General features: G+C 34.2%; 4 protein-coding genes across 5 annotated transcripts in view; 3 read left to right on the plus strand and 1 right to left on the minus strand.

Annotated features, from left to right (window-relative positions):
* The window catches only part of LOC132696324 (laminin subunit alpha-1), a 218221-nt gene extending 203547 nt beyond the window's left edge, over nucleotides 1-14674 (plus strand). Inside the window, exons 32-38 of the mRNA XM_060661083.1 lie at nucleotides 1922-2308; nucleotides 4711-5138; nucleotides 7473-7779; nucleotides 9112-9399; nucleotides 9455-9623; nucleotides 11974-12333; nucleotides 14209-14674. Coding sequence (XP_060517066.1) covers nucleotides 1922-2308; nucleotides 4711-5138; nucleotides 7473-7779; nucleotides 9112-9399; nucleotides 9455-9623; nucleotides 11974-12333; nucleotides 14209-14366 — 2097 coding nt within the window. The 3' untranslated portion in view covers nucleotides 14367-14674. The remainder of the gene's footprint in view (nucleotides 1-1921; nucleotides 2309-4710; nucleotides 5139-7472; nucleotides 7780-9111; nucleotides 9400-9454; nucleotides 9624-11973; nucleotides 12334-14208) is intronic.
* A 171-nt stretch (nucleotides 14675-14845) lies between these two features.
* On the plus strand, nucleotides 14846-21722 carry LOC132696122 (dynamin-like 120 kDa protein, mitochondrial). 2 transcript variants are annotated; one of them, XM_060660752.1, is made up of 16 exons: nucleotides 14846-15029; nucleotides 15081-15327; nucleotides 15378-15513; nucleotides 15560-15679; nucleotides 15770-15814; nucleotides 15868-16300; nucleotides 16424-16664; nucleotides 16715-16813; nucleotides 16866-16997; nucleotides 17057-17202; nucleotides 17332-17681; nucleotides 19239-19453; nucleotides 19506-19763; nucleotides 19813-20101; nucleotides 21419-21529; nucleotides 21583-21722. In XM_060660752.1, exons 1-16 carry the CDS (start codon nucleotides 15001-15003, stop codon nucleotides 21645-21647), a joined length of 2916 nt encoding a protein of 971 aa, XP_060516735.1. In that variant the 5' UTR covers nucleotides 14846-15000; the 3' UTR covers nucleotides 21648-21722. The 2 variants fall into 2 exon arrangements, with proteins under 2 accessions (XP_060516735.1, XP_060516736.1); XM_060660753.1 differs by lacking the exon at nucleotides 15770-15814.
* Nucleotides 21723-21986: 264 nt separating this feature from the next.
* Nucleotides 21987-23454, minus strand: LOC132696124 (replication factor C subunit 5). The gene is made up of 8 exons (XM_060660756.1): nucleotides 23319-23454; nucleotides 23194-23258; nucleotides 23012-23139; nucleotides 22800-22962; nucleotides 22590-22749; nucleotides 22326-22537; nucleotides 22194-22271; nucleotides 21987-22135 (listed from the first exon to the last, which is right to left on the minus strand). Exons 1-8 carry the CDS (start codon nucleotides 23351-23353, stop codon nucleotides 21987-21989), a joined length of 990 nt encoding a protein of 329 aa, XP_060516739.1. The 5' UTR covers nucleotides 23354-23454.
* A 397-nt stretch (nucleotides 23455-23851) lies between these two features.
* Nucleotides 23852-25654, plus strand: LOC132696123 (uncharacterized). The gene is made up of 2 exons (XM_060660755.1): nucleotides 23852-23993; nucleotides 24319-25654. The coding sequence occupies exon 2, from the start codon at nucleotides 24319-24321 to the stop codon at nucleotides 25591-25593; it is 1275 nt and encodes a 424-aa protein (XP_060516738.1). The 5' UTR covers nucleotides 23852-23993; the 3' UTR covers nucleotides 25594-25654.
* Nucleotides 25655-26408: the final 754 nt, after the last annotated feature.

A 26408-nucleotide genomic window follows, 5' to 3' on the forward strand; every position in this document is an offset into this window, starting at 1 on the left:
GTATGTATTATTTATACAGAATAAGACCAACGACGTTTAAATTCCTCGGTTGTTTGTGTTTGCAAACTAAAGCTTCATAGAAAAACATCTAAGGGAAATAAATCGGTGTTCCTTGGAGACCAGCCGTAACTACCCTTCTCCCCAATCCATTCTCTATATGCATTTAAATAAATGCAAATTTCTTGATTTCTGTGATAAGGACCGCCATCCTGCTGCCAAATTAAATTTTGTCGTTCCCTTTCAGGCACTTAATTTTCAACAAAGCGATGGATAATATTTAAATTTTGATAAAAAAAATACTGAACTTATTATTCTGAACCTTCAAATGGCGCACCATACTTGGAAAGAAATTCCATATGTTTTTTATTATTCTTGTTGCTCTAGTAATGGATACTTTTAGTTGAGGTTGTAAATATGGACGCATCTATCCAGTATACTTTCTGAAAAGTGTCTCTCAACAAGATTGTTGCAAAAATCTAACCTGATGTTGTAATCCCAGTTGTTTATTTAAAATCACGTTCGAAGCGTCGTTCTTTTGACATTTAGATCTAAAGACGCATTTCGGGTTGAATCTTCACGGGTCTCTGCAAAATGCAACAAAATATTAAGTTGCTCTTCATCATTGAAAATATGACGACGCCGTTTTTTTTTTTCTTTGTTCAAGGTTCCATATATTCTAAAGTGTTGGTAAATTCTTTCGAAGATCTTTTCTTTCTGGGCGCCTCCTCAAAGGAAATTTTGTTATATAATCTCTAAGAACCAGGGTCCGATTTTTATTGTTGGATATGTAACTTTCAAACATATTAATGTTTTTCTCTGTGGTAAACATGATACGCAAGCAAACCAATAAATTAAATTTATAAACGATAAATATATAAATCAGTAATGTGTCAAAAAATATTTGAATTATGACAGTAATCAACAACAAAAAACACGCCCAAGGAGGCAGCGTCCTAGCACTTGTTTTGTTTAAACGCCTTCATAGCCACCTTACACTTACAGAACTTATATGTCACCCGCATATGTTTAAAAGGAAATATTTCAAAAAGTAAAAATATTAGTCATATACAACCTTATATAGAATTGTCTTAATTTTTAAAGCTAAATATGACAAGACTATAAAAATAGGTAGTTTCCATTAAAAAAAAAGTTGTATGTCAATTTTTTTAATCTTATTTTTCGCGTACCTTGTATTAATATGTATCGAAATTTCGAGTCTTTTGTCAACAACAAAACTTACTCAAGAGAAACAATAAATGCTTCTGAATGAAGAAATTGGCAGATATTTTATGTCTTGCAAACGTAATTTTTTGCATAAAAAATTAAAAATGTCAAAATTTTGTATAGCATTCAAAAATGAAGTAATATACCAGGTGTTCCTTTAAGATAAGAAAGTTGATGCTTGCCCACGAAAAATGAAACCCGCTGTATATACAACATTCAAATAAATTAAAGATTTGTAATACCCCAATTAACTTTTGTATATAACTTCCCCTATAGTTTTTGAGGTAAGGTAGACTCCCAATAAAATTGACCCACCCTATACAAGTTACTACTTTCAGTACTTTTACTGATATTCCCATTTTGGTATCATTTTTAGACCCCAAATATTTTGTTCATTATCTAATTTTTATCAAAAGCTCTCTCAATTGTTACATAAGTAACGACCATGGTTCTACCAGCTATCCCCGAAAATTAACAACTTAATTCGAGACTACCGGATCGCAAATCCTAATCCGACCTGATTGTCTCAGACTCCTCTTCGACTATCTACTGAATGCGATACGCAAAAATTTTTTGAGTAGTGTTTCCTATTGGCGCACAGCTTATCAAATTATTCAGATCGATCCAAATTACTTTAACATGTATTTCAATTCCTATCGTTGCGAAGCCAATGAGTCCTTTTTTAATATATCTGCAGAATCCATGCGCATACATAGCGCTCACACTGGAAAATGGCCGCCTAAAATTTGAAGCCAAACACAACAACGGTAAAACAGTCTCCCTGAAAACTGAAGAGAGGTTCAACGACGGCCATAACTACTACGCGGAAGTAGCTATGGCGTATAGCAATCGCCTGCAGCACTACAGTTTGAAAACTGACTTCGCTACCACCCTCGCCGACGAGAAGTTGGACAACAGGGCGGTATTTCGGATAAAACGCGCTCATCACTTTACGGGCGGACTATCGCCTACGCTGAACTCGTCCTGTCTGAACGTCAACGTCAAACCGTTTTTGGGATTTTTAAGCAACGAAGAACTCAGCAACGAGACCGTGTCTTCAGGTGTCACCGAGAAAACAGGAGATGTAAGTGAAGGCGTGTACATGATGAGCAGAATTGGATGTCACTGTTCTGTTATAGGGAAAGTAAATAAACTAAAAGGAAATATTTTTTTTATTTGTTTATGTGAAAACCAAAACTGATCAAAATTGGATCACTTACTCGATTTCTCAATCACTATTAAGAATCTTTTATTACGGTTTTTCTCTGTTGATGCACCTGGATTGCAGTCTGTTTCTTAGGAACGTAAAGTAACAACACACGTCGGCAACGTTGCTTTTTAAATTGTATTACTTGGCAACATCAAGAATACCACAAGGCTCCAATCTTGGTCCCGTACTTTTGCTTATGTTGATTAAAAATGTTTATCAGATTTATTTACGTTATTGGTAATACAAAGCTTTCTGTGCATTAGAAGTTCTCTAAACGTTTTATCATATCTAAACTTCAGTACTGTTCAGTTATATGGCGTCCATATTATATACTACACATAAGAGTCTTATTGAGAGTGTGCAAAATAGTAACATCATAGGCAATTTTGTTATTCCAAGCTTGAAATCAAGATGAATGTGCGCTTGTGCATTTATTAAATAATTATGATTAAATAATTTGATAAACTGTCCAGATATGCTCCAACAAATTATCTTCTTGGTTCAGAGGCAATCAGCATAAAGCAAAATTGTTATTTATTCTTACAAACTTCAATTTACTTACCAAATTTTGTCTGAATCGTATTATTTCCGTATTGTTAACTTGATCACTCTTTTTGAGAAAATGCTGCCGTGAAAATGCAGCATCCAAACTTATTGATGATCCGTTGGTCGTTAGAGATTTTAAATGTTACGCATGTGCATTTTGAATGGAACATTTGATTTTTTTTTCATTTTTGCTTCATATATATCTCTAGTACAAGGAATGCAAATAGATAAAGTTTTCCGAATGAATTTAATTGAATGAGTTATTTGAAAAAAAAATCTATTTACCTCCGTTTTAGGAACTATAAATTTAACCCGTTTTTTATGTTACTTACCTTATTATTTTCTTAATTATTACAATTTTATTACTTTACACTTAAAAGAAAAAAATATAAAATAGTGTTCACAAACCTTCTGGATTCTTCCTGCGTCGGTTGTTTATAAAGCCAACTTGCTGGCGTTTCGCCAATCATCCTGATAACTTCTTCAGAGCTTAACTTAACATTCTACTCTGTACCTGCGTATACAGTGTGAACCACTTAAGAACTGTACACCCTTGTGAAATCTTTGTTTATGGATCGATTTCGATTTTTTTTTTTGGATAGATCTCTGAAAAATGCACTAAAATCTTGTTTTGCTCATTGCTTTAACTTAGAGTCATGGCCAACTGGGACTATTTATCAAATGAGAGGGAACAGAAAAGTACTATTAGGGATTTTTTTTAAATAAATTGGCTGCGAATTCTTTTCAGGACTACATAAAACCTAACTATACTAATTTCCATTAAGTTCGTTTAATATATAAAATAATATAAATCGTTGGTTAGTTCAGTGTCTTTCAGTGAAAGCTATCCAGCAAAAAAGAATTATCAAAATTATGCCATAAACAAACATTCTACAGGAGTAATGCTTAAAGGAAGCGTCTGCGATATTTCGAGCACCCTGTATTCGAATTTCATAGAAATTAGTATAGTTAGGTTTTATCTAGTCCTGAATAAGAATTCGTTGCCAATTTATTATTTATTTGTTAATAGCCCTTTTCGATATTTGACATTAGCCATGACTTCAGGTTGATGTAATAAGAAACATAAAGTTGCCGTACTTTTTTAAGAGATCTATCCAACAAAAAAATATATTAAAATCAAACCGCAATCAAAGATTTTTCGACGATGTACAGTTTTAAGCGGGGCGCAAACGATATTTCCAACACCCAGTATAGAAATCTTATAAAAATTGGTTTAATTGGGTTCTAAGTACTCCTGAATAAGAATTCGTTGCCAATTTATTTATTTTTAATCCCTAATAGTATGTCTCTCTTTCCTCTCTTTTGTTAAAAAACTCAGTTGACCGTGGCTTTTAATCAATAAGCAAAACAAGGTTTTACTGCACTTTTCAGAGGCCTATACAGTTTATCAAAATCGAACCATAAACAAAGATTTTACAAGGGTGTACATTAAGTGGAACACACTGTATATTGTTTGAGGGGCGGACCTAAAGGAGGGACATGAACATTGCCTCGGATGACTGATTCCAATATTGGTGAAAGTAAAGTTGTTAAAGTTAAGCTCTGAAAAAACCAACAGAATCGTTCGAAAATTCGGCATGTTTGAATTACAAAATAACCCATACAGGAGGAATGCAGAACGTTCGTAAATAGCAGTGTGGTACCCTGTGGGAGTTTCTTTGAAAAAAAAATTGAAATAGTTTTTATTCATTTTGTTCTATTATGTTTAGCTCCGACTGGACAAGGCATGGTTTTACGGCAACGGTTTTGTGAGTTTAAATATTCCATTTTTTGCGTCGAAAGGCACCCAAAAACTGGAGTCTATAAGTTTTATCGTAAGGCCTTTGAACTCGTACGTGGCCATCATGGAAATAGAGAAATTCGGCGTCATTTCTCTATCCAACCGACTGCTCCAAATAGATCTGAAGAAAGAAAGCTACAGTTCCACTAGACCGTTAACCCTTAGTAACTACAATGTGGTGTCTATAGTGTTTAAGAAGGATAAGATCAGTCTGACTATAAACGGTGAAGACGAAGTGATCTACCGAAACAAATCAGAAAACATACAAAAAACAGAAACGTTGAATGTAATAATAGGCAGCGCGCAAAATTACAACAAACTGAACGGTGGGCTGAGCGACTTAATGATCAATAACGAGTAAGTATTTTTTTTTGCAAATATCGAAGCCTTTACCTGCAATGTCTGTACAGGGTGGGCAAATAAGCGAAGTAAGAATTTTACTCATTTGTGGGGAAAATAATTTATTACTAAAATGACCATAACAAAATAGTACAAGTAATTTTCAAGCTAAAATATGTGTCAATAGCTATGGTCCGATAGAAAAATTCATTACTTAATAATAATAATAATAATATAGAAAGGAAAAAAGCCCCACCTTTCTAACTAGTTTATTTGGAAAAGAATTCATTTTCTCATTCTAAAGAAACTGACGCAGGTCATTATATACGTTAGCCAAGTAGTAACTATACCAGACCTGTGCGAAGAGCCTCGACGGATGCCGTAAATGAACCTCCAGCATTTTTTTTAAATGTCTAAAACTAACCTCAATTTTATTGCTTCGTTTTCTAATGGCGGGAGTAATATTGCCTATTGTTATGAATACTTCAGAAGCACGACGCTTTACATCCACAACTCGACCGAAAAACATTAGTATAGATTTTTTTGAGTTTAAAAGCAATCCATAATCTTTAGTAACCTTGTCAATTCGTTCAAGGTCGCTGTTGAAATTTTGGCTTTCGAGCTCTGAGCGAGAGGGGTCAAAAACACGCTTGAATTTTGTTGTGAAAATTAAAAACAGGACCTAAAATACAGCCTTGTAGATCTCCACTTTTTATGTCTAGGCAAGACCATCTTTTACTTTCTTCCTGTGTAATAATTTGTAAATGAATAACACTTGTTTAATTCAGCATATTTAAGCAAATTAAGTTACGTTTAAAAGAGAAAGCCTTGCATATTCAGAAAAAATCATACTTCTGAAAAACTAGTATTCATTACTCCCGTTAGAGGGCGCCAATTGAAACGTTCATAGTTTTTTTTTAAATGACTAAAGTAATAAATGTTTTATTATTGCAAATAATTGAAACAACAATTAAAATAACCGTAATAATAACACAAATTCCGACTTACGAATGGTCCAACTATTTTACGAAATTTGGTTCAAAAATTTGAACGAAGCTTATCTCAGGTTTTACTACAATATTTATCGTTATATTTCTCCTAAATTAGAATATCAGGCAATAATTTAAAAATATTAGCTAGACAAAATTAAAATTTTGCACTTTTTCTGACGGACTCGCTGTTCACCTGTGTGCAAACTGTTTTGACAGGCACGTCCAATTTTTATTCGACGCATTCTAGTTGAAGATAGATGTTTTATTCAAATCAGTCCTTTAAATTGTTTTATATTTATTAGTCACAATTTAACTAGCTTAGTCTTGTCATGATCAGTTATACAAATTTTAAATACAGTTTATTATTTTAAATATCAAAAAAAGCTCTTTTGTCAATAACTCTAAAACGCGAGAAGTGGTCGATATGAGGTTTAAATGTTTTTTCTTGCAAATTTGATCTACTTTTTGTTTCTGTTGAAATAATTGTATCTTTCTATTTGAAATTTTGGAAAAACGTAAAATAACTATATATTGCGGCCCTCTGGCGCGAGTAGTGAAAACAAGTTTGTCACCGGTATGATTTTTGTCTCTTAAACGAGACCTACTCAAATGTGTTAAGTTAAACTAATGTAATAGACATTTCAGTCAGACATTTCTCATCATCGTTCTCGTCACAACCTTATTTCATGCTCTACATGATAAGCCAAAAGGGTGCAGAATTTTACAAAGATTAGAGTGGTTGTATTTTTTTAGAAATTTATAATAAAACATTGTTTAGTAAAATTTTCTAACCGATCATAGCTTTAACTGGCCCTAGCGGTATAAATTTGACCTTGAAAATTGTTTCTACTATTTCCTTTTGGTCACAATTTTTTACCGCAAGTCTCTACAATTCCCCGTACAGAGTTTTTATGTTTTATGTATTCTCGCAATAACTAATAACTTCGCAACGGGTCCAATAAATAAAAAAGAAACACAAATAGGACCATGGAAATATCAAGAAGAATTTTTATTAAGCAATTATATTGATACTACTATAATATTACAGAAATTCTATCAATTCTCCTTTTTCGAAACCAGATTAATAAAAAGTGCTTTGTTTTTAGTCGATATGTCGGAATCTGCGTAATAATAAATGTATAAAAAAACTTGGCTGCATTTCCGGTCCAATTTGTTCATGCAAGTAGACACGGTTAGTCTTGTCTTCTCTGATAGGTTAGGTTCCGCAAAAAAAATCCCGCAAATGTAGAAACATCATAAGTCCTTATTTTCATTTGAATAGAAAGCATCGTTTTCTTTCTCAGAAATAATCAACTGGGAAAGGCCCTATGGTATCCTATAGCGTATATTATAATTGCAGAAGGGTGTTGTTCAGCGCAAAAACGGTAACGAGCTTCACCAACGCGGAAATCGGCCGTGAAATCCCTCTGATGCGGAAAACGGTCGTCCTGAAAGGGTTGATCGGTGCCGTCAATGTTACCAACACGATGCAAAACACACAAGGTTGCGCAACCACCGCGAACTATCAAACAGACCCGAACGCCGTCAAGCTGGGGGACAAATCCAATAGCTATATTCAAATCAAAACCGCATTCTGGAAGAAAGACTTCAAAATCGAATTCGAGTTTAGAAGTTTCTATCCTAACGGGGTCCTTTTCATATCTGTTGTAAGTGTAACCGCGGAATAACAGTGCGCACACTAACATAACATTTGAAATATACTAACTCAAAATGTTTGCACACTTATTTGAAGTTTAATTGTACTGGAACTCGCGAAAAGCGACGAAATAGACTGTGACGTCACAACGCACTATTCTCGCGCGATCTAAGTTAAAACACATAACCTATAACTTATTTTAAGTAACGAATATGAGATTTTTCTGTGCTCTCTGACATTTCCAGTTTTGGTTTGTCTTTGGGATATTCGGGAATGGAAGGATCAATGAAAATCTGTTTTTCTTTTCTAAAACTACTAATAACAAAGAGTCTTTGGACTTGATAGGAAAACAATTCCAAAACGAATCGTAAAATTCCAGAGACTTTATCTAGAGCCTGAGCTAAAGGGAGCATTATAAACTATTTATAGAATTTGCTTTTTGGAGCCGTCCAGAACGGCATCAGATATTTTTATTTTACAAAAACTTATCTTAGAGCTTCGTCCGAGAGCTTCCTGTCGACCATTTTAAATCAACCTAAAATATTACCATTTCATCACTATATTTTGCCTTTTAAGTTACGTTAGTAAGAAAAAATATATCCCTGAGAACAAAAATTTAGACAAAAAATAGATGTGCATTGGGCATTAATTTGTGACATAGAATGTCGTCTAGGCATATAGAGCACTGAAAAATGTTAACCATTATAAAAATAACGTTTATTAATGGATGCAAACTCAATGTTTTAATTTAAATGTAATGAGTTTAATGAGTTTTAATTATTTACATATTTTTTGGAGGGTAGCTCATACATCTGTTTGTGAAAGGACGTTGCTTTGTCATTTTTTGATTTTGTCAGAGATAATAGTATATTATGCAACAAGTGCGCTAAACGGTATTTGGCTCACGAGTGAGTTAAAAAGTTTACCGAACGTGTTGCATACTATATTTTTTCTACAAATACATTCACTGGCATGGCCGTCAGAATTGACAAACGTCAAAATTCAAAGCGTGGGAAATATCTCCGAGAACATCCGATTGCTCCCAAACCCGTGCGGTAAAATCGCGGAAATGTCCGAAGTGGCTCGGATCCGTAGGAAACGAAACTGCTGTGGTAAAGTGACGCTTCCCGCACGCTAGATCGGTGTCTAATTAGATATTTTACAGACGGGAGTAGAAAAAGAATACAATACAATAGCATAGAATTTTGTAGAAAAATTTGTAAAAAATTATTTATAATGTTTTAAATTTAGAATTCACGCAAAGAGCTCATTTTTGTCATTTCTGTGGTTATTTGTGACGTCACCCGAAACGCGCAGACGTTACCGACATTTATTTTATTAGGGAAACACCGGCTTGCCTCATTACAATTTTCTCGAGCTCAGAGAAGGCAGGGTGTCGTTTCACGCGAAGGGCAGGCGGAAAATCGTGAAACACTGGCCAATCACGTTCGCGAAGAGGGTGAACGATGGCGAGTGGCACAAAATTAAGATCGTCAAGAAGAACAACAAGAGGGTGCAAGCCCTTTTGGACGGCGAAGGTCGTAAACCGGTGCGAATTCCGAAAAACGTCGTCAGGAACGAAATATTTTTCGGGGGCGTGCCCCCCAATTACACTGACTACGTTGAACTCGTAAGGATCGTCGTCCAATTCGCGGCTAGATGTGACATACTGTTGATGTTTTCAGAGAGATAAGATAATGCCGTTCCGAGGCTGCTTCAAAAATCTACTAATCAACGGGGAAGCAAAGTTGTTGGGGAAGAATACCAAAGACGTGACGTACAAAAATCCCACGCAGTGTTTCCCAAAAGTGGAAGAGGGCGCGTATTTTGGTGGGGACGCCTACGCCATCTACAGTAAGTCATGGCTACGATAAAGTTTAAAATGTCTTCAACTGATTAGGTTTACGTTCATATTATACTATTACTAACTATACTATTAATAATTAGAGTTTTGGTATACTGGGTGTTATTCAAATAACATCACATAATTTATTGAATTAATTTCAAGGTCGAAGGAAAAATGACAAAAATACTCGTTATGATGGTTGCAGAAAAATTGCTCCAAAGATTTGATAAACGATGCTACTGCGTGCCACTGATTGATCTTTCGGCAATTAGATTGGCCCTGGTGCCAGGTTGCCAAACTGTGCAACCCGGCATTTCGGTTTAATTTGTACTGCGGACATCGCTAACCTCCAATTCAAATCCAAAAAAATATTGTTTTTCAGTATTAGTCTTAACAAGTGTTCGGCATTATTGGTTTAAAAGAGATCTTATTGTTTTGTCTACTACAAAAGATTCCGGATTATTTTTGCAAGAACATCGATTATCTCAGAAATTCAAACCCATAAAAGTGTGTTAACAAGATCACAGGTAGCGGAGGCTCGTCAAAGTGATGACATTTTCGAGTTATAAGTGGTCGGTACTCGTCAGTGGTCCGAAAAACAGGTCATATTGACGTCACAAAAATTAGCTCAGAATGTCGTCATAAAATAACTTGATCAATTCCAGATATGGACTTTAAACTTAATAATTAATTTAAACTATGATTAAGTTTTTCTATTTAAATTGTCAAAGTAATATATCTGGTTTATTATTTGTTTTTTTTTTGTTGAGATTGAAATAAACAATTTATTTTCAATTATTTTCTTTTATATAATTTCCGGAAAATAATAGATGTTCTCTACTATACTGAGTGTTTTCGGATTTTTGGCCATTTTTTCGTCAAAAATGCCCTGTGTTTAGTATCCTATATTTTTTATGACGTTTCCGACAGCTGTAATTTTATTATGTCAACAATTTTTTAAATTGGTACAGTCTACACATAATATTCGTGAAAAAAATGAAATGGAAGACTTATATACCTTATATATACTTTATATATACATTTTTTTAAGAAAGGCTCATCTGTATTTATTAACCATAATTCTCCATTTTCTGCAACCTCAAAAGATGTTCTATGTAATTTAATTTACTTTACTTACTTCACTTACTTTAATTTATTTTCGATTGTCCCCAAGAAAAAGACAATTTAAAAATCGTTATATTTTTCAGCAGTAATGATCAAAATCTGACTTTAAGTTGACGTAAAAAAGACCTCACTTAAATGACCTCATTCATCTGAGACATTAGTAAGTCAAATTCACGTCCTGCTGACGTTATATATAACGTCATTTTCGACATCATTTTGACGACCCTATGCGAGCTCATTTTTTTTTGTGTACTAACACTGCCAAGGATTCCTGAATAGTTTTTAAGAGGAACATTCCTAATCACATAAATTATTTTCTTCTTCTTTAAATACGGATTTCTGTATGGTATGTCATCGCTTGTTGATTCAGTAAAACCTCTCTTGATATCCAGCATTCTTTCCACATAAATTCAAACCCAAAATTTTCGCCACCATAGTTTAATATCTTCAATTGAGAAAGAACTGATTAAAAGAAAGTGACTTAATACCAGTACAACTACTTTTTCTTTCAGCAGGGCAAAAGCTTTGCTTTGCTTATTCAAGTATTTACGATTTTCATGTCCTACACACGAGTTGTTCAATAAGTCAGAGTGTCGTCATTTAGTCATTTCGTAGTTTCATTATTTAGTCGGTCAGTCGTAGTCGTAGTCGTCATGTCCAGTTTGACCTTTAGTTGAAACTATATTTACCATACCAGCTAGGAAAGCTTCCATTTTATGATTTCAAAACAGTAGAACAGTGTTGATAATCTCAACTCTGATTCATTGACAAACACTTTTATTTGTTGTGGCTAAATAAACAAATTTTCACACAAACTTTTACTTGCAGTCGGAAAATAACTACAATGGACCTCTATTCTCGATCGGTGTCAATCTGGGCATACGCATCATCCTATATCCTATAAATACTGAAAACCTCATTCAAAATTTAACCAAACACCAAAACCCACATTTAAAATTATAGTATCTATAAATAATTGAGAAAGAACAGCAAAACGATCACATTTCCAAGCCTATAAGCACTTGCATATCATTTAAGCGGAATAAGACACCGCATGCGCAGAATGAACGAGATCCAGCGCGCTATAGGTCATAACTTTATTTTTCTTCATGTTTAGTACTTAATATACAAAACAAAAAAATATAGTCTATTACTGAAACGAGGAATTTGATAATAGCATCTTTCAAAATTGTCAAAACTAACTAGCACACCTTTAACCCCACTATTTTGCAGAAGAAAGCTTCCGGGTAAACAAAATTCTGGAGCTCAGCTTCCAGTTTCGCTCCGCGGAACAAAACGGCATTTTCCTCAGCGTATCCAACTACGATAACTACCCCGCGTTATCCGTGGAGCTTCAAAATGGGGCTGTCGTGATGACGGTCAACATGGGTAACGGCGCGACTTCGAACGTAACTAACAATTTGAACTGGGACTATGCGTTATGCGACAACGTTTGGCATAACGTCACCGCCATGTATTCCAGTTCCGAATTGACAGTTATGGTGGACGGGATCAGGAAAAGCTGGGTGCAATCGGAGCTCAACTCGCTCATGGACGAGATCGATGCTCCGCTATACATAGGAGGCTTGCCAGGTATATATACGGTGTGTCCAATATATGCGGCTTCATGAAAAACCTTTCATACTTATATAACATTCTATACGACTTTTGGAAAGGAAAAAAATGAACGTTTTTTTTCTGCATTTATTACATAACAGGTATTTGTATTTCGAATCGACGTGGAATATTGGCTGTAACGTCACGATTATTGTCATGCGAATGAAGTTAAAACACGCAACCTATAACTTATGCGTAAAGTAACGTAGAACGTTCAGTGGAGTACTTAACCTTAAACATTGATTAAAAGAAATTACAATAAGAACATGGATAAAAGAAGTCAGCTTAGTTTAACAACTGGTGACGTCGGAACATGTCTTCGCATGGTATCATATCTAAATGGCTATTGGTGAACTTTGAGTCCAAAAAAAATAGTTATTATTATTAAAATAAACTTCAAAAACGCTTTGTAGTTATTATTTTTGCACTATACACAACTACAACAAGGTGTCCAAATAGTGTGTCAAAATAATATATCTCGTTTATTATTTGCTTTAGCGAAAAATGTTAAATACAAAAGTTATAGATGAGATTATAAGAAACAATTTAAAATTATTTATACATATACAGAATCATTCATAAATGTATGGTAAATCAAAGCTTATCTTAGAGGAAACACCTTGTGTATTATGGTATTGTATGGCATCCTTTTATACTCAATCGCCAAATTTAGGGTTGTTATGGTCTATACTCAGTATTTGGGTGCTGTACTTAATACCCTATATTTTTGATTCTCTGACTCTTGTCTTCATGTTAGTCCGAATCGTTTATACAGGAGTAGTCAAAATGAAAAATATTAATTTTCTTGAAAAAATCAAATGGAACACCGAGTATATTATATTTTCTTTAATTTCTCTTATTAATGCTCTTTTAATTTTATTGGGAATTCCCTATACGTAAAGTTAGTAGTTTTGAGGTCTACGCATTTTTACGAACAAAATACTGAACAATCAATATTACCTGAACGTGAAAAGTCCAGGGAGACGAATTAATTAGAATAGTTTGAGCTAATAGCATTCACTCCGTGTTAATACAAATTTCAACAGTATTTTACGCTAGGGATAATATTAAAAATTAATATTGCCAATAGTTCCAGAAAAAAAATCCTTAAAAACTAAGAACAAAACTGCATAACAAAAAAGGAAGGTTTAATTAAGTTCCACTTTATTTATTGCTAGAAACGCTTCGACTTCGATAAATGCTCTTGAACGATTGGGCATCACCTACATTTGCACCAAACTCTTTATTTTTATTTTTCTCGGCTTATTGCGAAATTTTCTCATAATTTGACAAATTTTCGGAGTTTTTCTCGTAAAAATGTGTATATCCCAAAAAATACTAAGTATAAGCGAATGCTTTATAACATTGAAAGAGCATTAAAAGGGATAATTAATGGAAGTATTATATATAATTATACATTATTTACAGTATACATTTGTTTTTTAACGAGAATTATTATTTTTTTATTTTGACTAACCCTGCATAAACGATTCCAACTAACTCCAAGACATGTATAGAATAAATGACTACACAATTGTTGGCATAATAAAATTACAGCTGTCGGAAATTGTGTCAAAAATATAGCGTCTTAAACACGGGACATTTTTTACGAAAAAATAAATCCGAAAACACCCATTATCTACTAATGCAATACTATAAAAAAATCTGTTTCGTTTTCGATATATTTACGAATATATTTGTATGTTTGAAAATAATTTTAAATTGTTAAGTCTTATCTATAATTTTTTATTTAACATTTTTTTGTAAAACAAATTATATTATATATTTATTTTTTTATCATCCTCTTGGAGTCTAATTATTTTGGTCATTTTTGTAATGTTTAATTGTCAGATAACGCACCGGTTGGGACTTTAAAAACCAGGGAGAACTTCAAGGGCTGCATCAGGAAACTTAAAATTGAAGACGAACCAAAAGACTGGACAGATATGGAGGAACTTAACAACGTTTTGTTAAACTCGTGCCCTATTGTACCTGCTGGAAATGTTTAAAGCACGTTCCGCCGTATATAAAACGCAATTTCGACGGATATCTGCACTTTTTCCAAAGTATTACCTTAACTGTATTATACCCATGTCTATACTGTACCTACAGACGTGCGGTTTTTATAAATTGTTATTTAGACCTAGTCCATTAAAAGTCAAATGTCACTGCCATTTCGAATGTAAATAAATTATCATGTATATAAAGATTAGTCTAGATGCCATACATTTTAGTTAATAGAGGATGTAAATAATTTTGTAAATATTTATTTAAGCCACTATTTATGCCCAATTTAAATAATAAATAAATAGTATGTTTCCGACTTTTTTTTCTATTTGTCAAAGTCCGATTTTTAATAATTCAAATGGAACGCGCCATTAACTCTTTTAGACCTTTCATCATACAACTTACAAATCAAAAAATATTCAAGTTCATAGCCTTGGGCGAGTGTCCATGATAAGTTTACCCAATGAAAGCATCCAAAAAGATGTTCTTAGACCCAGAAAAATATAATGGTGGTTCTGTAGTCTATGGCATTATATAAAAAAAATTACAATGATTTTTGACAGTTATTGGACTACACTTGGGTTAATCTAAAATCCAAATAACACAAGCTTAAACCCAAGAGAGTAATGGATTAATATGGATATCTTACTTAGAGGCAAATTTGGGTAAAATGAAAACATGGCTTTAGGTTATGTCACCTTAGTTGGACTTTTCAGCCGGGTGGTCATTACTTCCTATACCAAAAATCCGCTGAAATATGGGTCGCAGCGTAGATTTCAAAGAGGTATTTGCAGTCTGTGGGGCGGCAGAGCTGTGGATAGATCCAGACCATTGTTTTATCAGCATTATAGATTTGAAAGGAGAGAATATGGAATGTTCATAGTTAGGGCACTTAGAGGTGTTCTTAAGATTCGGTATCTGTTAATTGGTGGTGCCGTTGCTGGAGGAGGAGCATTACAGAAGGTCTCTTGTGGTTTTGTGTTTATAACATTTTTATTTTCTTTCCAAAACAGAAATACAATGATTGGAAAGACGGAATGCCTGATTTGAAATGGTTGGAAGAAGTTTTACCAGACAATGAGAAATGGCAAGAATGGCGAGGAAATTTAATTGAATTTAAAGATAGTATTAAAGACAACATTGAACTAGGTATGACATTAATTAGTTTAAATTTAAATGCAATATCTTATTTCAGACCCTAGGATAAAATCCTTATCAGAGGCAAAATACAATCAGTTTAGAAATTGGTTTGATCAAAGACTGGATGATGCTATTGCTGCAGCTGAAAAAGCTGAGAATTCCACACTATCTACTGGTAATTATGTTGCATTTTTTTCCGTATTTTGAGTACATTCAGTCTCTAAAATTATAGTGATTTGTAGTTTTTGTTTTCCTTTTTATTTAGGTGTTATGATCTCCATTTTGAACGCTGCAGATAGAATGTACTCAGGTACGGATGATTTATAATCTTGTGATATAATTCCATTAGAGGACTTTTTGCAGAAGTCAAAAATGAAATTCAAGAGAGAGCTGTTGTCTATGCAAAACCTTTTGGTCGCCATGAAAATGAGGAAGATAGGATTAGAAAAGAGGCACAAAACAGATTAAATGAGATACAAGATGAAATGATGCAAACCCAAATCAAATACCAGAAGGAACTGGAAAAATTAGAAAAGGAAAACAAAGAGCTCCGGAAGCAAAATCTGTTGCTAAAACAGGGCAGGAAACCAAACACACGCAAAGTGAAAAGGAGCCTGATTGATATGTACAGTGAGGTGTTGGATGAACTGGCCGATTTTGACAGTAACTACAACACTCAAGATCAATTGCCTAGGGTAGTTGTTGTCGGGGATCAGAGTAGCGGAAAAACTTCTGTTTTGGAAATGATTGCTCAAGCCAGAATATTTCCAAGGGGTGCTGGAGAAATGATGACAAGGTATAAAATTCAGATTTTTCCATATTATTTTACATTTGTGGTAATGACTTTGTTTAAAAAATGATTTGTGTCCAAGAATCCCATGAATAGCAAATATTTAAATAATAATCAGCAATATTTTAGAGCACCTGTCAAAGTGACACTATCTGAAGGTCCCTACCATGTAGCACAATTTCGCGATTCATCACGCGAGTTCGATTTAACCAAAGAAAGTGATTTGGCAGATTTGAGAAAAGAAGTCGAGCTGCGTATGAGAAACAGTGTTAAAGGGGGAAAAACCGTTTCTAGTGAAGTTATTTCTATGACCGTAAAAGGTCCCGGGTTGCAGAGGATGGTACTAGTAGATTTACCAGGAATAATTTCAGTGAGTTCTTAGGTGAGGTTAGGGTGTGATCTGGGAAATATCATTTTCAGACCCAAACCACCGACATGGCTGGGGATACCAGGGAAAGCATTAGGCAAATGACGCAGGCTTACATGACTAATCCAAACGCTATTATTTTGTGTATTCAAGTAAGAATATTAAAAATAAGTTACTTTTGGGTATATATTTTTTTAATTACAGGATGGTTCTGTGGATGCAGAAAGAAGCAATGTTACAGATTTAGTGGCCAATTGCGATCCTTCTGGTAAAAGAACTATTTTTGTTCTGACCAAAGTGGACATGGCTGAAGAAAATTTGGCCGACCCCAACAGGGTTAGTTTACCACAAAATGCAATGAATGCCTGATTGAAATATATGTTTTTCCTATGCAGATACGGAAGATACTTTCAGGTAAACTGTTCCCGATGAAAGCGCTTGGGTATTTCGCTGTCGTGACCGGCAGGGGGCGCAAAGATGACTCGATTGACACAATCAAGGACTACGAGGAGAACTTCTTCAGGAACTCAAAATTATTTAAGTGAGTAGGATACTGGTAGAGACAAATATGAAACAAGAATTTCAAAAGATAATGTAGCTCAAATGACTCTTATTGTATGGTATGATTTTATGTTAGTATTAAATAGGGGTTTGTTCACATATTCATTAGGGATGGGCAAATTCGGTCGACGCAAGTAACAACGCGAAATCTAAGTCTAGCGGTCGCAGACTGTTTTTGGAAGATGGTCAGGGAAACTGTTGAGCAGCAGGCGGACTCATTTAAAGCGAGACGGTTCAATCTGGAAACGGAATGGAAGAACAATTTTCCGAGGTTACGCGAACAGGACCGAGACGAATTATTTGAACGCGCCCGTGGGGAAATTCTAGACGAAATCGTAAACTTGTCTCAGGTCAGTCCGAGAGACTGGGAGGACCATTTGCTCTGCAGTATATGGGACAAGATTTCCAACCACGTGTTTGAGAACGTATACATTCCCGCAGCACAAACCGGTTCTTCAGGTAAAAACCTTACACATACAGGGTGGCGGAGTAATTTGACCAATACATCCCTCATTTAAGTTTAATACCATGTTGCAAAAAGTATGCTTTTCATATTTTTAATATTATGAATAATTAATAATAATTTATATCAGAACTGGACCTTAATATATTACTAAGAATTCAGTAAGCAATACAAGAACATAATTATTTCATACCGGAGGTTTTAGTTTCAGTTAGTTAGTTAACCTAAGTAATAGTTAAAAATAACAGTGGTACTTTTAAATTTAAATAATGGATCTAATTTCTAATTTAATTGTTAATAATCTTTTATTTTAATTTACAATCAGCCGATAAATAATGAATATGAAATCAAATAAGGATAAATCTGCGGTCTACCACAAGTGACGAAACAAAAAAGGGGAGTAGAAACTTTTTTCAATATCTGGGAGGTGGTGTATTGAATTTTATGATTTTGTGAGAAATGTTGTATTCAATAAGGCGTAGGATTATTTGACAACCACTTAGTTGTATTTTTTAAATAACCTGATTTCGTACTTTTTATAAAATTTCTGGATTCCTCCTCGGCTTTTGTTGAGTGGAACTAGCTAGCGTTTCGCCAATCATCCAGTTGGCTATCTTCAAACCGTCAAAATTCTATTTGAGGTATCAGAACATGAAACAGCCTGAAGACTAAGACAAATGAACTTATCAGCGGTTGCCAAACACAATCACGAAACCTGACATAAAATTTTATTCGATACAACTAAAATTCTTGCATGTAATCAATTCTTCTGCCAACCAAAAATCCGAGAGTAAAGAAATCTATAAGCAACCTAACAATCTTAACCGCGACTTAGGTCTTTACCTGTCACCAATATGGGAATCAGCCATCCGAGACGGTGTTTATGCCTCTCATTTAGCTCCCTCTTCTCAAACAATGTAAAAGCAGGTACAGAGTAAAATGCGAGCCAGTTTCAGTCAAGCTTAGAAGAAGCCAACAGGATGATTAGATTAGCGAAACGTTAGCTAGTTCGACTCAATAAAAATCGACGCAGGAGGAATCCAGAAGTTTTATAAAAAGTAGTCTGTAGAAGTTTCTTTGAAAAATTAACCTTATTTCGAGCAATTTACAAATATCGTCTTTAAAGGATTAATTTTGGCAAATAAAAACAAAAATTGATCAATTTTCTAATTTCAACTTATGAAAACAATTTCAACAAACCTAAGAAAGCATACCACTTTTTACATTCAGGACTGCTTAGAAAGCAATAAATTAACGTTTTTTGTAAATGATTAATAACTATTATTGTTATAAAGGATGCAGATTCTACAATTATGGAAGATAATAGGAAATCATAGAGCTGGAAATATTTCCTAATTCCCAATAAGCTAGCAACGTCAGATTAAAGTTAAAATTTATTACGGTGTCATACACATTTCTAGGGGGGTTACACATTTACAGAACTGTATAAATAAAATATCTTTAAAATGTGTGTTTTTCTATTTATACACCATTCGTTTAATAAAGAAGATATTGTACCTGGTTACTATTGCTTCACTTTTAATTTTCTGCAGAAACTTTTAACACCGCGGTCGATATTAAATTACGTCAGTGGGCCGAATCGAGCCTGCCATTTGAATCGGTCGAGTCTGGCTGGCAAAGCCTGCGATCCGAATTCGAGAAGTTTATGCAAAAAAGGTCCCAGGCTCCCGATCATGACAACATTTTCGATCAGCTCAAGGAGGCGGTGGTTAATGAGGCGATGCGGAGGCATAAGTGGGAAGACAAAGTAACTTACTGGTGTCCGTTTAAAGCGCAAGGCGACAAGGGTTATTTTTAAGGCCTCCGACATGTTGAGGGTCATTCAGCTGAACATTCTGGAAGATAGGACCATCAGCGACAAACGCGACTGGGATCTCGCGGTAAAGTTTCTAGAAAACAGCGTGAAGGAGAAACTCAAAGAGAGCGAAAAGAATCTGAAGAAGTTACTGGGTCCATCGGCCAAAGAGAGATGGCTTTATTGGCAGTACCAGTCGGAGGATGAGTTGAAACGTAATTACGTCAAGGGCGAGTTGGACAAAGTTTTATACTCAAACGAGGTAGCTTTGATTTCTTTAATTTATCAATAAAACAGCAACGTGATTCCAGAAACACCCGCCACAACTCTCATACGATGAGCTGACGACCATCAGGAACAATCTCCAGCTGAAAAGTGTAGAAGTAGATAACGAATTCATCAGGGAACTGTGGGACGCGGTGTACCGGAAATATTTTCTTACCCAATCGCTGAGCAAGGCGTACGACTGTCGGAAGGCATTTTATTTATACCATCAGCAAATGGACGTGGACTGCGCAGAGGTAGTTTTATTCCACAGGATACAGCAGATGATGAAAGTGACCGCTAACGCACTTAGACAACAAATTACCAATCGGGAAGGTGAGTTGTTTCAAATTTTAAACCACTTAATTATATTGATTAGTGAAATATCTGATATTATTGACCAAAATTGTTACTGTTACATACATAAGGGATAGTTCGAATTTTATTATTCAGACAAAGGAATCTCGTGAAGAAGAAAGTAAAAGAAAATTGGTCCTCAGAGGAATGATAACTTCTAAGATCTCTTTTAAATCAGTTTATTTTAAGGGTTGAATTAACAAAGTGTTATTCATTAAGTGGCATCAAAACCAAAACTTTGTAAGTGATTATAAACATAGCCAAGTAATTTGTATTTTCAACATACAGAATGTCAAGCATTCTTTAATATAAAACAACGATTTTTTGCATTATTTTTTACAAACATTTGTAAAACTACAAAATAATATTGATTCGGAAACGATAGGAAACTTGAACGAAATTTTAATTTCAAAAATTTTGCTTATAAAACTAAGTTTATCCTATTAAAAGAACCACAGGTCACGAAAAAAATAATTTCGTAGTTCTGTACAAAAATATAAGCAATTAAAAATTGTAAAATTGAATTCCTCTTTGAAATGCGTTGTCATTGATTGTGACCGGTTGTGACGTCAATTGGCTGGTTAGACTACGGGTCAGCCAGACGGTAGAATTGATAAGCCATTGGAGAACGTCAACGCGTTCGTCTTGGTGATTTTAATTTTGTCTTAATCCTGAAGCCTGGTTTTGTTATCTGGTGTTTATTATCAAAAAGAAAGATTTGAAAATGACGGAAGCGGAAAAAGCATGGGTGCATGTTCGTAATGTTAACGAAAAACGACGGCTTTTGTTTTTTGATAGACGAATAAAAAGTTCATCTGGTGTTTTACTGGTTGTACTCAAACAGGATGGCACGATTTGCAATAATGTTTTTGTGTTGCTTCCATTATTATCGTGCAAAGCACACTATGCACCAACACAAACTGGAGTGGATTAAATACAAACACACCTTTACACGAGTCAAAAATAAACGTAAAATAATTCTCGGCCTATAACCTGACGTCACGATCAGTGCAACTTAAATATTGGGTTTTAAGTTTTGATATTTGGTATCCCTTATTTCTATACATAAACAAATGTTTATGTACTTTTATTTTTTATTCTGTTCTGATTTTTTTTTCTCAAAAATAATATAAGAAATGTAACAAAAAAAAATGTTTTTGCTTGTCATAAAAAGTTCAAATGTAAATTACCATAAACGATTTTCCAAAGTAAAAAAAAAAAGGTTAACAAAAGCAAGTGAGAATATGTGAACAGAACACAATTATAATTTATTAACTAGTGCAATTAATCTTTTAGCGAGGAGATTAGATAAGGAAATTCGGGAGGTTTTAGAAGATTACAGTCAAGACCAAAGTAAAAAGGTGGAACTATTGACCGGAAGGCGGGTTACATTGGCAGAAGAATTGAGTAAGTTTTCTATTTTCTGGGCCAAGACATCATTTGTAATTTTTAAATTTTAGAACGGGTACGTCAAATACAAGAAAAACTTGAGGAATTCATACAAGCTCTGAACAGCGAAAAGTGAACGTCTAGTCACATAAGTTCAAAAAATGTATTTGAAAAAGAAGTTTTTAGCAACATTGAATTGTTCAAAATGAAATGAGGGTGTCTGTGTTTATTTATACCCTTGACGTGAACCTATAAAATCAAATTTGTTAATAAATAAATAATAAAACTGCTTCTTGTATTATGCCCCTCTTTGTGCGGCAGAGTAGTTCAAATGACCGGGTTGCAAAATTTTAGGGAAATTGATTGGGTACCTGCTTACATGTTTATACTGCATATTGTACAAAAAAACAATTATAAAAAGTAAAAAGTTAATGAAACGAAATTAAAACGATTGTGGACAATAATACTTAGTAACCTATTCTGGAGGTTTTATGTGTTTCACAAACTGAAAGGCAGAAATAAGGCCTGTCAGTTGAATATTTTCATTCGCCCCTAAGCACAGCCTATATTCAATTTCTGCCATTTTGTCTAAAAGTCTAATAGAAGTTTCAGACGGAAACTCAGCTATAAAAGAACACAAACTATTACAAAACCCAAAAGTAAAATATGAATAGTGACTTACTTCTGTGTACCAGCTTGTGAATTTCAGTAATGATATCGTTAAGAGCCAATCCTTTAAGGGTTTTCAGGTCTTGAATGTCTGAAATGGAAACGGTAAATATTTGCTACATTTAAATCAAAAATTGTTGCCAACTTTTGTAAGTGGTTTTGATATCTTCATTCAACAGCCATCGAAAAATGTTTTCTATATCACTCCTTAGTGGATGTCCAACGCAAGTGTACACCATATCTTCAGTAACATTTTTGTAAGCCAACCAAGTGCTTTGAAGAACATTTAAAACTTTTCTCATATCACCACTGGCTAGAGTCAGAAGAGCCTGCTTTCCATCCTCTGTTATTTTCACCCTACCAGACATTATAATTGAAAACTAGGAAAAATAAAATAACATGAACTCACCTTTCCTCATCTATAACATAATTCAGTCTAGGGATAATTTGGTCCTTTGAAAGAGGCCCAAAACGGAACCTCGTGCATCGAGACTGCAAAGCCGGTATAATTTTACTTAAATAATTGCAGATAATACAAAAACGAATGTTTTCAGTGTACTTTTCTATAACTAAAACATGTACATAGAAAAATGATGTTTTTCTTAAACAATAATCATACTTCGACGTAAGGCATTCTGGGCATCCATGGTCATTGCATCAGCTTCATCAAGAATGATTAATTTAAACCCAGACTTGAATATAGTCCTTGTGCTTGCAAAAGTTAGAATCTGACCTCTTACAATACCTATGCCCCTATCATCAGAAGCATTTAATTCGAGGACCTAAAAGCAAAGGAGTAAAGAGTTTCTTCCAAAATCACAAAGAATTTACCATAGACCCAAATTGAGTTTTTGTGTACAGTTGTTTGGCGCAGGCCAAAATGGTGCTAGTTTTTCCTGTTCCAGGAGGGCCATAGAAAAGCAAATGAGGCAGTTGGTCTTCTTTTATAAACTTGCTAACTGGAAACAACATATCAGGAAAAACTGTTTTATTCTACTAACTTTGGCACTTACTTGTTCTGATAATTTCCTCATGCGATACTAAATCGTCTAGGGTGCTGGGCCGATATTTTTCTACCCTTAAAATATAAATGATAATTATAAGAAGTTATTACTAACTAACCAAATAGATGTATTACCAGGGAAGATTTGGTCCCGGTTCTTTTTGAACCATGATTTTACGAAATACTTATAATAAGAAACAAAAAAACAATTTACTGTATTCAGGTTATGTTAAAATGTCAAAAAATGGCGGGAACCAAACTCTGGCCGTCAGTCGACCTCGACGATATAAACAACCAGCTTTCAACATGTGCTAGTACATTAATAATTAATGATTAATTGCAAAGTGCATTATTAAAAAATGTAAAATTTCAAACTAAAAAAAATGTTTGTGAATCTGTAAGTCATTGGGCGGCCGTTTTTTTTTAAATTATTCCCACTGGTGCAACCAACGATTATACGTAGAGAATGGATTGCCTTCTCAAATTAGTCATCAATTTTTTTCCGCAGTGTTTGTTTATTAAGCCTGAGGGTTATTTTTGCTATTTTAAATAGCGCGTGATCGGCGTTACATTTTTGATTATCCGTGCCTTATCTCTTTCAACTAAAATTCAATTACGATCGGTTCAGCGGCCGAAACAAGGTGTTAAAAGTTAATCAGTTTCTAAAACGAGCATGTGACGTACATTAAAATAATAGCAGGTCCTAGTTGTGCATTGTTTTTCGACGGCGGTGTTCTTTAAACTCTAAACATTCCAATTTGTTAACAGTGTTTTGGGAATCCTAATTTCGACCATCGAGTTACGAGTCAGGTAAATTTGATATTAAATAAGTGGGTATCTATCATTCTATAAAAAATTTAATCTGATGACCTTGACTTTGCTCTTCCGTTTAGTTGAAGGATGTTGAGAACTTGAGTTAGGTACCTGTACCACACAGTATTCCAAGGTTTATAATAAAATATTATTGAGCGAAGGTAATATATTTTTTAGTTTTAGTTAGACAAAGGCTGAGACTTTCATTCTAATTAGATTAGGTGATTTTTTTTTGTATTTTTGGTTTTGTTTTTCTTTACGAGTACAATATATAATAATGTAACGTAATTATTTTTATCCTATTTTAAAATTTTACTTGCAGATGGAGGCCAGTAACAGTGCACACAATAAGTTGGTTTCGTTTTTTCAAGAGGGTAAATTTGTGGACTGCACTTTCAAAATCAAAGGTGAAGAAGTCAAAGCCCATAAACTGATCTTAGCATGCGCCAGTCCCGTATTCGAGAAGATGTTCTTTGGGAGCATGCCATCGAACGAAATATTCCTCGACGATGTGGAGTTGGATGTATTTAATCAGATGTTGGATTACATATATACATACAAAACTAAAATAACTTCTGTTACAAATGGGTGGTCGTTGTTTTATGTGGCTGAGAAATACTTTATAAAAGAGTTGATGCAATTATGTCTGAGTTACATAATGAGCAACTTAACCATGAGCACCTTAGCTTTAAGTTTTGAATACTCCCAATTTTATAATATCCATGACTTGAAGCAGCATTGCTTCGATTCTCTAGTGGATTCATTGAATGCCGTGATATGCGGTGAGTACCACATAAAACCGTCCACTTTGAGAGCTGCTTTAAAACAAAATCAGTTGATTAGCAAAGAGGCTCTCGCATCCTTCATAATAGTGTGGGCAATTGACGAGTGTCGTTTAAAAAATAAAAATCTCAGTCCGGAGAGTGTAGTGCAAATTTTGAAAGATGAAGATATCGTGAAGTATATTTACAAAGATGGAGTCCTACCACTTTGCGAATATTGTTCGGTTGCCTTAACCAAGTGCCAATGTGTGGACGAGGTCATTTCGAAAATATTCATATTGTTATCCAAAGAAGAGGTGTGCCAAGAAGAGCCTTTAAAGTTCCTGACATTTGATCCTATGCCTTTACTTTGTCAAACGAAACCCATATTTAAAATAGCTAGGCGAATAGATTTCTCGGAAGGGGAAGAATTTGTGTCGAGCGTTTCCGCGGACAGTACTTTTTCGGTTTTTGGTTTGGTTTTATGTACGGAAATGAAGCGAGAGCAGACGGAGTGTGAAACGTACATTGGTACCATAGCGGTGAGATTTTGTGAGTTGAATTCTGACGATATCGTTAAACCTACGGTAGTGAGATCGGAATTCTTTTACAATTCTGAAGTTTACGTGCCTTTGAAATTTCCGGTAACGCTGGTCCCGGAAAAAATGTACGACATTCGAATCTCGTATAGGAACTTGGACTCGAAATTTGTTTCAAGTGTCATTTGCAGCTACATGGGCAGCGAGTTATCGAATAAGTTTAGAAATTCGTCGAGACTGTATTTTTACGATATTTGCGGTACGATTATTAAAGGGGTTGCCTTCTATCCCGATTAGAACAATAAAAAATTGTTATTTTGTGATATCTTTAGCGTTTTAAATAAATTTTATAAAAATGTTTACATTTTTTAACATAATTACTTACTCCGCTCTGCGCACAAAACACCTTTTTGCGGCCCCTAAAGCGCTTCCAAAATGCATATCCAGACTACATCGATTTTTTTATTTTTTAATGTTAGATATTCTAGAGGAAAAAAATAACTCGATGATACACTAAAATGGAGTTAACATTAAGTTAAAAAGGTTTCAAAGACCAACTATTTCTTTTTCAGTCATGGGTGACTTGACAATTACATTTATAAAAATTTTGAAATGTAGCATTGTTATTAGAATTTTTTAAAGAAGAACGATGCATGGGATAAAAAACGCATGATGTAACTATCCAAATAAATTATTTACCTGAAAAAATGTCAATGACCATTTTTTTCTTCAAAAGTGTGCTCTACAAGTCGCAGACGGACGCCACTGGTAGAAATAAAAGAACGTGTTTGTGCACCTGAGAATTAATTTACCAAATTTCACAAAAATATTTAGAACCTTTTCTCAAATATGTTTTTTCCTGAAAATTCTACCAAAAGTTTGATGTTTATGGTTTTTTTTTCATGCAAGAATGACAATCCAAAAAAAGGGCAAGAAATAATGTACATTGTTCATTGGCATCTCTTGCAATGTGTTCTTAATTGCTAAATTTTAAAAATTAAATGTCAGGTAGATATTTTAAATAAATTTCGTTTATATTCATTTTTGAATGTTTATATTTGCCTTTCCAAAAAGTAAAACTGCTTTTCTGAAACTTTCAAAGATCAAATGGT

This window comes from Cylas formicarius, unplaced genomic scaffold, assembly GCF_029955315.1.
Source record: "Cylas formicarius isolate icCylForm1 unplaced genomic scaffold, icCylForm1.1 PGA_scaffold_1__22_contigs__length_36826433, whole genome shotgun sequence".
Lineage (NCBI taxonomy): Eukaryota > Metazoa > Arthropoda > Insecta > Coleoptera > Brentidae > Cylas > Cylas formicarius.

Coding starts and splice junctions, on each gene's coding strand:
- LOC132696122 (XM_060660752.1), top strand. CDS start 15,001: ATGGATATCTTACTTAGAGGCAAATTTGG. Junction 15,030..15,080: donor TTACTTAGAGGCAAATTTGG/GTAAAATGAAAA, acceptor TGGACTTTTCAG/CCGGGTGGTCATTACTTCCT. Junction 19,454..19,505: donor GGCATAAGTGGGAAGACAAA/GTAACTTACTGG, acceptor GTTATTTTTAAG/GCCTCCGACATGTTGAGGGT.
- LOC132696124 (XM_060660756.1), bottom strand. CDS start 23,353: ATGGTTCAAAAAGAACCGGGACCAAATCTTCCCTG. Junction 22,538..22,589: donor TATGTTATAGATGAGGAAAG/GTGAGTTCATGT, acceptor AATGTCTGGTAG/GGTGAAAATAACAGAGGATG. Junction 22,136..22,193: donor TCACAAGCTGGTACACAGAA/GTAAGTCACTAT, acceptor GTTCTTTTATAG/CTGAGTTTCCGTCTGAAACT.
- LOC132696123 (XM_060660755.1), top strand. CDS start 24,319: ATGGAGGCCAGTAACAGTGCACACAATAAGTTGGTTTCGTTTTTTCAA.